The sequence below is a fragment of the Mastigoproctus giganteus genome, chromosome 12 (genome assembly GCF_048544385.1).
Source record: "Mastigoproctus giganteus isolate SK-2022 chromosome 12, ASM4854438v1, whole genome shotgun sequence".
Classification (NCBI taxonomy): Eukaryota; Metazoa; Arthropoda; class Arachnida; order Uropygi; family Thelyphonidae; genus Mastigoproctus; species Mastigoproctus giganteus.
Window position 1 is genome coordinate 122,899,546 of NC_143586.1, and position 12,038 is coordinate 122,911,583.

The 12,038-nt window shown below is 38.0% G+C and overlaps 1 protein-coding gene across 2 annotated transcripts in view; it reads right to left on the bottom strand.

Moving 5' to 3' along the window:
- Positions 1–8,435: 8,435 nt before the first annotated feature.
- LOC150077386 (fatty acyl-CoA reductase 1-like) overlaps positions 8,436–12,038 on the bottom strand; it is a 292,403-nt gene continuing 288,800 nt past the window's right edge. For both annotated transcript variants that reach the window (XM_090386667.1, XM_090386666.1), the window contains exon 14: positions 8,436–8,806. In XM_090386667.1, the coding sequence (XP_090242793.1) occupies positions 8,659–8,806 (148 nt within the window). In that variant the 3' untranslated portion in view covers positions 8,436–8,658. The remainder of the gene's footprint in view (positions 8,807–12,038) is intronic.

Sequence of the window (12,038 nt, forward strand, 5' to 3'; positions counted from 1 at the left end):
TCGTACCAGTGAAATTATTCTTTTAGTAATGGAATCCGTTATTCCACACTCCACTTTAAAATCCCGTTCCTTTATCTAAACCTTGGTTTTCCAATAAATGTGCTAAGGCTGTTCAAGAGAAGAATGTTGCATATCGTAATTGGCTTGTTTCCAATTCTTCATTCCAATTCTTCATCCTTCTTTCATTTTCTACCTACAACCAAAGTTTGTAACAATTGTAAAGCAGTTATTAATCAGTCCAAACTACATTTTGAACAGGCTAAGAGTAGAAAACCTGCTTCTTGCCCTAATGGTAGCTGATCATTCTGGTCTCTTGCTAAAGCTATTGGCTGTAACTTTTGCCCATCTCTGCTCCCACATCTGTGTAAACCAAATGGTTCTATTGTCATTTCAGCCAAGGATAAAGCCAACCTTTAGAATCCCATTTTTCTTCCAACTCATGTATTAATGATCTTGGTAAAACACATTCCACCATTCCCAGCATTTTGAAAGCTCACCATTCCCAGGTTTTAAAAACAAGTGGAGAAATACCATCAGGATCTGGATCTTTCTTGGCATCAAGATTTGCCAAAATCTTTCTGACATCCTTTTAGCATTAGTAGAGGCATATGATGCAAGAAAGCAAGCTTATGCAGCATCAGCCAAAAAAAAAAAAAAAAAAAAACCACTTCCAACTTCACCCCTCTGTTTGTTCGAAATACCTGTCCAGCTGAGCCTTTTATTTAGGCTATCAACTTCCATGACAAGGGATGGAAGTCTGTTCCATCAACTAACTACCCGCTGGCTAAAGGCAAATTTCCACACATCTATCTACATCTGTCTTTCCTCAAATTGAATTTATGCCCTCTCAAGTGACTATTCTGAGCAAGAGGAAGAATCCCATCAGCATTGAGCATGCTCAAACCATTCAAGGGTTTATACACCTCTATCAGATCACCTCGCTGGTGCCTAGTCTCCAAACACTGTAATTTGCAAAACTTAAGCCTTTCTTCGTAAGAGACCCCTTAGTTCCAGCAGCTCTACATCCTTCTTGAAATGAGGCCTCCAGACCTGTATACAGTACTTAAGGCGTGGCCTGACCATTGCCTTATACAAGGGAATAATTACTTCCTTATCCCTGCTAGAAAAATACACCATGTGCTACTCTTGTAGCCCATCTACACTACTCAGAGAACTTCATATCTGCCTGCAAAATTACCCCCAGGTCCTTTTCATTCTCTACCACTGTCAGTGTAGTACCACAGAGTTGATACGTTGCTCTGGGGTTTCTGTTTCCCATATGTAGTACTTTACATTTGTCAATGTTAAACTTCATTTGCCACCTCCCAGCCCATCTGCTCAACCTTTCCAGATCCTGTTGCAGCAGCATAGTGTCAGTAGTGTCCTTCACAACCCTGCCAACCTTTGTATCGTCTGCAAACTTGGACATTAAGCTTGATATACTATCATCAATATCATTTATAAATACAGAAAACAATAATGGACCCAACAATGGACCCTTTTGACAGAAGACCACAGGAGGCATTGGAGCGTGTTGGGAATGGTGGGAGGTGTTTTGCCAAGATCATTAATACATGAGTTGGAAGAAAAATGGGTTGCTAGCAGGTCAGCTTTATCCTTGGCTGAAGTGACAACAGAACCACCTGGTTTTGAAAAAAAAAGGTGGGAGCAGAGATGGGCAAAAGTTGCAGCCAATAACTTTGGCAAGAGACTAGAATGCTTGGCTACCATTAGGGCAAGAAACAAATTTTCTATTCTTAACCTGTTCAAAATCTAGTTTGGACTGATTAATAACTGTTTTACAATTGTTGCGGGTTTTGATGTAGGCAGAAAATGAAATTTAATAATTGGAAACATGCCAAATACGATATGCAACATTCTTCTCTTGAACAGCCTTAGCACCTTTATTGGAAAACCAAGGTTTAGATAAAGGACGAGATTTTAAAGTGGAGTGTGGGATAAAGGGTTCCATTCCTACAAGAATAATTTCACTGACACGATCTGAGCAAATGTTGACATCAGAAGTTTTGCAACAGTAATTTCACCAAGGGAAAGAAGAAAATAAATCTCACAGATCATCTCATTTGGCATTCTTGTAATGCCAAACAACACGAGGTTGGGAATAGCCACGGGATAAAGGCTCCATTGTAGAAGAGACAATCACCAAGTTGTGATCTGAGGTGCCTAAAGAACCACTCACTTCGACCGTATACTTAGGGTTGTTTGTGAGAAAAAGATCAAGCGTGTTGGCTGTGTGGTTAGGATTGACCGGTATTCTTATAGGTAAATGAACAATCTGTGCAAGGTCATTAATAATTGCAAAAGCCTCAGCATCTCGACCAGCTGGGTCGGTGTAACTAGAAAATGGAAGCCAGCTGGAGTTGTGAACATTAAAATCACCAAGGAAAATTACCTCACTGTTAGGAAAGTTGGACTGGAGGAAGCCAAAGAGCTCCAAGTGATTAGTGGGGTTGGGAGAACAGTACAGACAACAGATGAATGAGGTAGAGAGATTTTAAGCTAGAGAAGATCAAAAAGAGGAGATTCAAAATTACCTAGTCTCTGACAGAGAATATCAGAAAGGACATATGCACAAGTACCACCTTTGAGGCGAAAGTAATCATACAGTGAATAGTTCGGGCAACTGAGATAATCAGTAGTTGAATCAACCAATAACTGAGATTATGTCAGAAAAAGTACATGGGGTTTGGCAGACTGCAAGTGGACATCGTTGAGATTAGAATTGAGACCACGTATACTATTTGTGAAATGAACTAGGAAGTGTGTGGGAGGTTTAGATCTTTTAGCAGATAAGCTTACTTTTGAATACACTATTGAATTTATTCTTACTACTGAATACACCATGGATTGTCAAACTAATAAGTTTGACAATTCGTGGTGTATTCAATAGTAAGAAAAAGTGGGGGGGGCTTGCTGTATGAAGTAATGAAATTTTTGGATATGGCGAACATATGGTAAGAATATACTCAGATCCTTGACATAACATGGCCTCACACAATGCCCCCCCCCCCTGCATACACACTACTTACACTCCCTCCATTCACTATTTGGCAGAGTCAAGGTAGCAAGATTTGAGTTACCAATAGGTTCGGTCCAACCGGTGTACTAATTAGTACACCGGTCCAGCCCGGTGTACTAATTAGCGACCGGCCTGCAAACACTGTTTTAGAGCCATACCCTCAAAATGTAAGGAAGATTGGATTTCGCTATGCTGTTCATGATAATGTCAAAAGTCAGTCATACTACATGATGGAAGCGATGTGGAAGGGTTTGCTGGAACTTAGCTCTGGAAACAAACCATGGGTTCCACCACTTCAAGCCTCTAATAAGCAGAACGGTGGTATTACACCTGTTGATGAATCATCTACCACCTCATATTGCCTGGTAACACAGAGGAGTGTCATTTCTCCATGTGGTGTGAGTGCCACACCTCGACCCCTGCTTACATTGGTTTCCACCTGGGTGGTCACCCACCATGTGCTTGTGCATGGAGGTTATACCCATAATTACTAACAGTTCCACCATCGTGAGGGTGCAAGCAGAGGATTTGGCTGTCACAGACCGTCCGGACTGTGCCGAAATTGGGTCCACTTAACTTGAATGTCACCCGAATATCAGTTTTATCAGCGTTTTAGACTCCCAGGTAGCAAGTACAGCTTGTCTGACATATCTGAGAAAGTCTGTGACAACCTCAAAGAAATTACTTCTACTCTTTCTAAGGTAATGGAGAAATCAATTAACCGCCAACTTTAAACTATCTAGAAACCTTCCATCTGATCAACGATCGCCAATATGGATTCCATCAGTGTCAATCCACTGGTGATATTCCGGCTTATGTTATACATTTATGGACAAATTCAATGGAAAAGTTGGTTGCTCTTGACATCTCAAAGGCTTTCGATCATGTTTGGCATAAAGGTCTTCTATACATGCTTTATTTTTGTGGTTTGCCAACTGTTTTTTGTAATTGGTTATCCAGTTTTCTCTCTGACCACTTGCTGAGGATTGATGGATCTGTTGTTGTTTGGTTTTTAGGAGCATTAGGAACTAAGGCCATATTGCTCCAGGGATATGCAGTGGTCATTCCCTGACCTTTCTGCATCCTCCGTATTTGGTGGTCACGGACTTGATTCCCGGTCTAATCAAGAAGCATATGCTACGCACTGCTGCTCCTACCCACCTGGCTATGAAGGCACCCATGGCTCTGTCTTCTAACTTCTCCGCTAATGCTGGTGTCCCCCAAGTGTCACTTCTTTCCCACCACTCTATTGACCAGAAATCCTATCCATAGTTCTGCTGATGATAGCACATTTGATTCCAGTTTCAGAACCCTCGCCCTGCTCAATGAGCTTCAACTTCTCGAATATCTGCTACCAATTCCTTAAATGCCGATCTCCAAGTAATTCTCCAGTCTGACGCATACAACTTAGTTGATTTCAATCCTTCTAAAGTCAGTCCTGTCTTATATCTCGCAAAAAAGATTCTTTTGCTCCTATGCTTATCTTTGGTGATACTCCGATTTCAAGACAAGATGTTATATCTCTTTTGGGAATTACCCTGACTTCTAATCTCTCTTAATACACATTACAAATATTACTTCCTCTGCATCTAAAAAACTTGGTTTTCTCTTGCGCTCTCAGCATTACTTTTCTTCCAAACAGCTGGTCACTCTGTACAAATCGCAAATCCAACCTACCATGGAATATTGTTCCCACATCTGGAGTGGTGACCCCAAAACTTCTCAGGCTTCTAGATTCCGTTCAGAAGAGGACAATTAGGCTAATTAATGACTCATCTCTAACAGAGTCTCTCCACTCTGTCTCATAGACATTCTGTTTCTGCTGCATGCCTTTTTTATTGATACTTCCATTGACACTGTTCTTCTGAATTGGCTTCTATAATTACCTGTCTCTCTTTCAAAACAGTCCGAACATGTGCCGCCACCAGCCAACATTCATTTACTGTCTAACTTCAAACTCACTGAACCAACTTTTCATCTTCCTCGTTTATTCATTGGACTGTCGTTTTCTGAACCAACCTGCCATCATCTGTTTTTCCTGAAAATTTACAGTCTACAGAAGTTCAGATCTAAATGTCAAGAAATATCTTCTTTAGTCTTCTCAACCTCCAGCCCATGGACAGTACTAAGTACTATAGGTTCCAATACCTGTTGTGTTTGGGGTTTTAATAAAATAAAAAAAATAAAAAAAAAAGCAAAATTTGAAAACCAAAACTTCTTAGGGGAAAAAAAAAAAGTTGGACACTTCTCGGGTTCTGTACTACTGTTTGTAAAGATGACATAAGGGTTTTCCCTTTTGGTTAATTTCAGTATATCAGAGACATGGTGTCACACAGATGTAAGGAATGCAGAACTGGAATTTGGGGAGTACAATGTGTACAGGAAGGATAGAAAGGGAGGAGGGGTTATGCTATTAGTTATGGAACACAAAATCCAAGGAAGTGCAGCCAATTGACATTGTTGGACAGTGCAGTGTTGAATCAGTTTGGTGTGACATAAGCACTGGGAAATCAAAATTGAGAGTAGGAATGTGTTATAAGCCTATAAGATATTATGACTAGAGCATAATAAAAACTGTACAGGGAAATAGTTGGCCAGTAAATCAGAGTCTTATAATGGGGGATTTTAATTTCCCAGATATTGACTAGAATTTGTGGGTTGGTCATTCACACACTAGCAAGACTTTTGTGGATTTATTGGATGATTGTTTTCTATATCAGCATGTTTGGGAGGCAACTAGAGGGAGTAATATTCTTGATCTGATTATCAGTAGTGATTCTTCATGCATTAAGAATCTGCAGATAAAGGAACCACTAGGTGGCAGTGATCACAGTGTACTGAAGTGGGATTTACTCAAAGAGGTAACTACCATCAAGGGTAAAGGGTAGGGTTTTTGCTTTCGTAAAGGCCACCACGGAGGTCTGAGAGGTCGGTTTTTGCTTTCGTAAAGGCCATGGAGGTCGGTTTTTGCTTTCGTAAAGGCCACCACGGAGGTCTGTGAGACAGTATTTAAATTCTATACAGTGGGACCAACTGATGATGTTACCAATAGTAAATTCAAAATGGGAAGCATTCAAAGAAATTAATCTTGGAAACTACTAGGCTTTACCTACCAACTAAGAAATATTGTTCAAGGTTTAGATGATCGTTCATCTGACATCCGTTTAGGCCTAAATGGATGTCAGATGTACGAATGAGAAATGTGGCAGAGAAGAAAAATGCATGGGATACATATAAATGAATGGGTGACATGCAAACCTAATAGATATAAGCTGGTCTATAACCAAGTCACAAAGGAGGTTAGGCAGGCAAAGGCAGATTATGAAAAATCTTTGGTAAAGGATGCAAAGAAAAACAGCAAAGTGTTCTTATGTAAACTCTACAGGGAAGGGGATGAATCAGATTGGTCCACTGGGTGTCAGTGGTTCAACTCTCAATGATCCACCTCAAGTGGCTAACAAACTAAATGAGTATTTTGAATCTACATTCACACATGAGGAGTTATTCAGGGAGGGGAATGACAGAGGTGAACTAAACTCTGGCAGTGAGCTAAATGTTTTTGTAATAACTGAGAGGAAAGTGGAGGAGAAATTGTTGAAGATAGACATAAGACAGGCACCTGGGGTGGATGGGATCTATCCAGTTACATTAAAGGAGGCAGCAAAGGACGTAAGCAAACCCTTAGCCATAATCATGAGAGCTTCCTTGGACTCAGGGGAGGTACCCATGGACTGGAGATGTGAGCCTAATTCACAAAGGAGGATGAAAGGGCGACACAAGTAATTATAGACCTGTTAGTTTAACTTCTCTTCCACAGAAATTAATAGAGACACTGGTTAAAGAAGCACTACAGGATCATCAAGACAAGACTTCAGTTATAGCCCGGACATGGCATGGGTTTATTAAAGGAAGTCTTGTCTGACCAATTTAATTAGACACTATGTGGTCACAAAGCAACTGGATGCAGGGAATAACTTTGATATCATATATTTGGATCTTAGAAAGGCTTTTGATACTGTTGCACAAGGAAGACTGCTGTACTAATTGGAGCAGTGCAGCATTGGAGGAAAATTACTGTTATGAATAAATGGATGGTTGAGTGGGAGAAGATAGTGGTAAATCAATGGACCCTGCCCTTCGTGGACTTGTTATTAGTGGAGTCCCTCAGGGTTCAGTGTTGGGTCCATTGTTGTTTTCTGTATTTATAAATGATATTGATGATGGTATATCAAGCTTAATGTCCAAGTTTGCAGACTATACGAATGTTGACAAGGTTGTTAATGACACTAATGACGGTATGCTGCTACAACAGGATCTAGAAAAGTTGAGCAGATGGGTGAGAGGTGGCAAATGAAATTTAACATTGACAAATGTAAAATACTACACATGGGAACCAGTAACCCCAGAGTAACGTATCAACTCTGTGGTACTACACTGACAGTGGTAGAGAATGAACAGGACCTGAGGGTAATCGTGCAGGCAGATATGAAATTTCTGAGCTGTGCAGACGGGCTGCAAGAGTAACTCATGGTGTCTTGTCAATGATATACAGGAATTTTTCTAGCAGGGATAAGGAGGTGATTATCCCCTTGTATAAGGCGATGGTCAAGCCACACCTTGAGTACTGTATACAGGTATGGAGGCCTCATTTAAGAAGGATGTAGAACTGTTGGAATGAGTACAGAGAAGGGCAACAAGATTAGTGAATGGAACGAAGGGTTGCTCTTATGAAGAAAGGTTTAAATTTTGAAAATTACAGTGTCTGGATCACCTGCGAGGTGATCTGATGAGATGTATAAAGCCTTGAATGGTTTGAACATGCTCAATGTTGATGGGATTCTTCCTCTTGCTCAGAATAATCACCTGAGAGGGCATAAATTTAAACTATGGAAAGACATTTGTACGAAAGTTTGCCTTTAGCCAGCGGGTAGTTGATTGGTGGAACAGGCTTCCATCGTTTGTTGTGGAAGTTGATAGCCTAAATAAATTTAAGCCTAAGCTGGACAGATATTTGGAACGAACGGAGGGGTGAAATCGGAGCTTTTTTTTGTGATGCTGCATAAGCTTGCTTTCTTGCATCGTATGCCTCTGCTAATGCTAACTTATCAAAATTAATTGCCTCAAGTTTTTTGAACAAATGCTCTTTACCAGGAACAAAAATGTTCAAAACAAGAAATAAAAAAAAAATTATTTTGATCTTCTTGTATAAAATGAAAAGCTGAAAACAACGTTCAAACTTTTTTTAATTTTTTTTTTTTTCCATTTTACAGCTTTTGACAGAATATAAATAAATACAATCAGTAGCAGAACTTATATTTGGTTTACTTTACAAGTAGTAAAAAGGGAATAATAATATTAATCTATGATTTTTGAAAAACAATTTAAATTACACTGGTCTAAGTTGTTTCTTCACTTCTAAATCAATTTCTATATTCCCCAGATGTTATCTTTCCAAACAATTTTGGGGGTTCAGAAAGATGACAGATTATGTATAGATTATTTTGTGTATTAGTGCACTACCTTCATTTGAAGGTAACATGCTAATACTGTTCTTCATGTAAAGTATTCCAGATTTTTTCAACTAAGCAGCAACTCATTAAATAGTGATACACAAAATATCATACAATTGACCACAGACTTCTCAGTTTCTGTTGTATGACAACAAACAGAAATTCTAGCTCTGCACTACCAATGAATTGAGAAAGAAAAAACTTCCAAATTAGTATAACCAACAGAACATGTGGCAAATAAGACAAGGCATGCTTTCTGAAAAAGAAAAACAGTATTAATGATAATTATATGAATACAGAATTATGACAGTTATTTAAAAATGCAAGAACCATACTTTTTTTTTTTTTGAACAGAGAATTTAATTTTGCTATTTCAGAATATTCATTTCCATCCTAATTTAGGTTTTGTGCAGAATACATTTTTAGTGAAAGTATTCTTTAAAAGTACATTTAACATGTATTACAAAAATATATGCAATGTTTTATATATAAAATGGGTCAACTGTTTTGAGATATATATATTTATTAAACTAATGTTATTGACCACTAAATTAATCTATTGCTCTATAACAATGACTGTGTACAATTAAAACAGTATCTAACATAGTAAGGAAAGGAATGAAAACTCAAATATGAAATAAAGTATTAGTCTGAAAACAATTTGAGGAAATAAATCAGAATCAAGTCAAAACAAATAAAACTGTTTCAAGATATACGTATATGTGACTCTGTACAGGACTCACTAACAGTTTTAGTTGCTATAGGTTGACTTTAAGATTAGCTTTATCTGCTCATTTAATTCATGAAAATGACAGTATCTCTGCTATTAAAAGCCTTACATTTGCTTTCTCAAAGATTTACTGAAAGTTTATTAAGATTATCAAAATCAGAAAATTGGGTCTTTCCACAAATTCAATTGAGATATCCTTCAGGGTCACCAAGGAATCCCTTGCCACCTATGAAGGATACATTCTTGACTAGTACTGTTTGGCAAGAGTAAGGTTCTAAAAATCCCCGGGGGCTCACATCTGGTGAGTATGGGCTTGGCACACCCAGAGTCCTGAGCTGGATATCATCATTCTTCTCTTTCTTGGTGATTCCCTTCTACTTTTGACTCTCTCTCTCTCTCTCTCTCTCTCTCTCTCTCTCTCTCTCAGGGTTACTCGGGAACTTTTTTTTTTTTTTTTTTTTTTCCCTGGTGCAGCATAAGCCTCAGGCTTCTTTGCATCATATGGATATTAATAATAATAATAATAAAATAAATATTGTATTAAGGGAAATAATTATTCCAATAAAATATGAAAAAAATTTTTCCATTTTTTTTCCAATGACAAGAGAATAAGAAAAACATTAAAAACAAGGCGACGAAACAAGATATACATGCACACATTGACTTTTAGCACATATTAAAATGCTTAGACATAGCGCAAAATGTTAATTTTAATGTTAATTTTAATTCTACTACTCTGTAACAAAACAATAATCTGCAAAGTGTTATGAAAACAAGTCCAAAATATATTGAAGAAAAGTGTAAAATGTTAGAAACAAAATCTACAGATAGGTGGCACATCAACATGCAACACTATGTCAGGAGTCACTAATTGACAAACCATAATCTGCACCCAGACTGATGCTCTTACATAGACTATCATTGATCTGAACCTAAGTGAATAATTTGCTTAAAGAGTAGCATTTTATTTTTCCCTTTTTGACATGTAACAAAAAAAAAAAAAAAAAAAATACAACACTAAATACATTATACTGAATGCACTTTTGAATTTTGTAAAAGAAATGACATCATAATATTTTCTTGACAGCTTATTAAATTTTATGCCAAGAAAGTTGTTGTTGTTGTTTGGTTTTTAGGAGCATTAGCAACTAAGGCCATATTGCTCCAGGATATGCGGTGGTCATTCCTTAACCTTTCCGCATCCTCCGTATTTGGTGGTGACGGGCTCGAACCCCGGTCTAATCAAGAAGCGTGTGCTACGCACTGCTGCTCCTTCCCACCTGGCTACGGAGGCGCATGCCAAGAAAGAATCTAGACTGCAATGAGTTAGTTTACATACTCAGTGATATGTGTAATATATACAATCAGTTCTGCTATAATGCGGTACATGTGTTCCTAAAAATCTCCATGTTACAGTATCTCGCACATTAAAACAGAGCTTATGGGAAAAATAGGGATAATAAAACAGGGCACTCAAAAAATATTCAGTGTGGTAAGTAAAGCACTAAAAACAGTTAGAAACCCAATAAAATTGCTAACACAGGTTTAAACATCTTAAATTTCTAATAAATAAATATTACAGTAAATATAGCACTTTACCTTGACAAGATATGAAATTTCGTTGATATTTCTGTTCACTGATTTTTTTTTTTTTTTTTTTTGGATTGTAGAATTTAAAATAGTAAAAAGATAAACAATCAATAACGACAAATACAGGATGCACATATTGCACAAGTCAGACAAGTTTACAAAGCTTAAAAAATAGGAACAAAGAGAACATTCTGAAAATTTATTTATGTTTTTTATATGGATGAAGATTTCATGGAATGGGAAACATTTCACCAAAATAACATAAAAACACACAGAATTCCAGCCATTGGTATTATCGCAAATGCTCGAGTTTACTCCTTGTTTATAATTAGATTTTTTTTTTTTTTTTTTATGTGAACCCCAAACACAAGAGGTATTAGAACCTATAGTACTTAGTACAGTGCTTGGGTTGGAGGTTGAGAAGACAAGAAGATATTTGTTGACATTGGACTTGAACTTCTGTAGATTGTAATTTTCAGGAAATACATATGAAGGAAGGTTGTTCCAGAAAACGGCAGTTCAATGAATAAATGAGGAACATGAAAAGTTGGTTCTGTGGGTTTGAAGTTGGACAGTAAATGGATGTTGGCTGGTGGCGGCACGTGTTGGGACTGTTTTGAAAGAGAGCGGGAATTATAGAAGCCAATTCAGAAGAACAGTGCCCATGGAAGTATCTGTAGAAGAGGCATGCAGCAGAAACAGTGCATCTATGAGAAAGCGAGCGGAGAGATGCTGTTAGACATGAATCATTAACCTAACTGCCCTCTTCTGAATGGAATCAAGAAGCCTGAGAGAGAGGTTTTGGGGTGCCACCCCAGTTGAGGGAACAATATTCCATGGCAGGGCGGATTTGCGATTTATACAGAGTGAGCAGCTGTTTGGAAGAAAAGTAACGCAGAGAGCAAAAGAGAAAACCAAGTTTTTTAGATGCAGAGGAAGCAATATTTGTAATGTGCTTGTGCCAAGAGAGATTAGAAGTCAGGGTAATCCCCAAAAGAGATATATCATTTTGCCTAGAAATCGGAGTGGCAATAAAGATAAGCATAGGAGCAGAAGAATCCTTTTTGCGAGATATAAGACAAGACTGAGTTTTAGTAAGGTTGAAATTAATTAAGTTGTCTTTGCCCCACTGGAGAATTACCTGAAGATCGGCATTTAGGGAATTGGT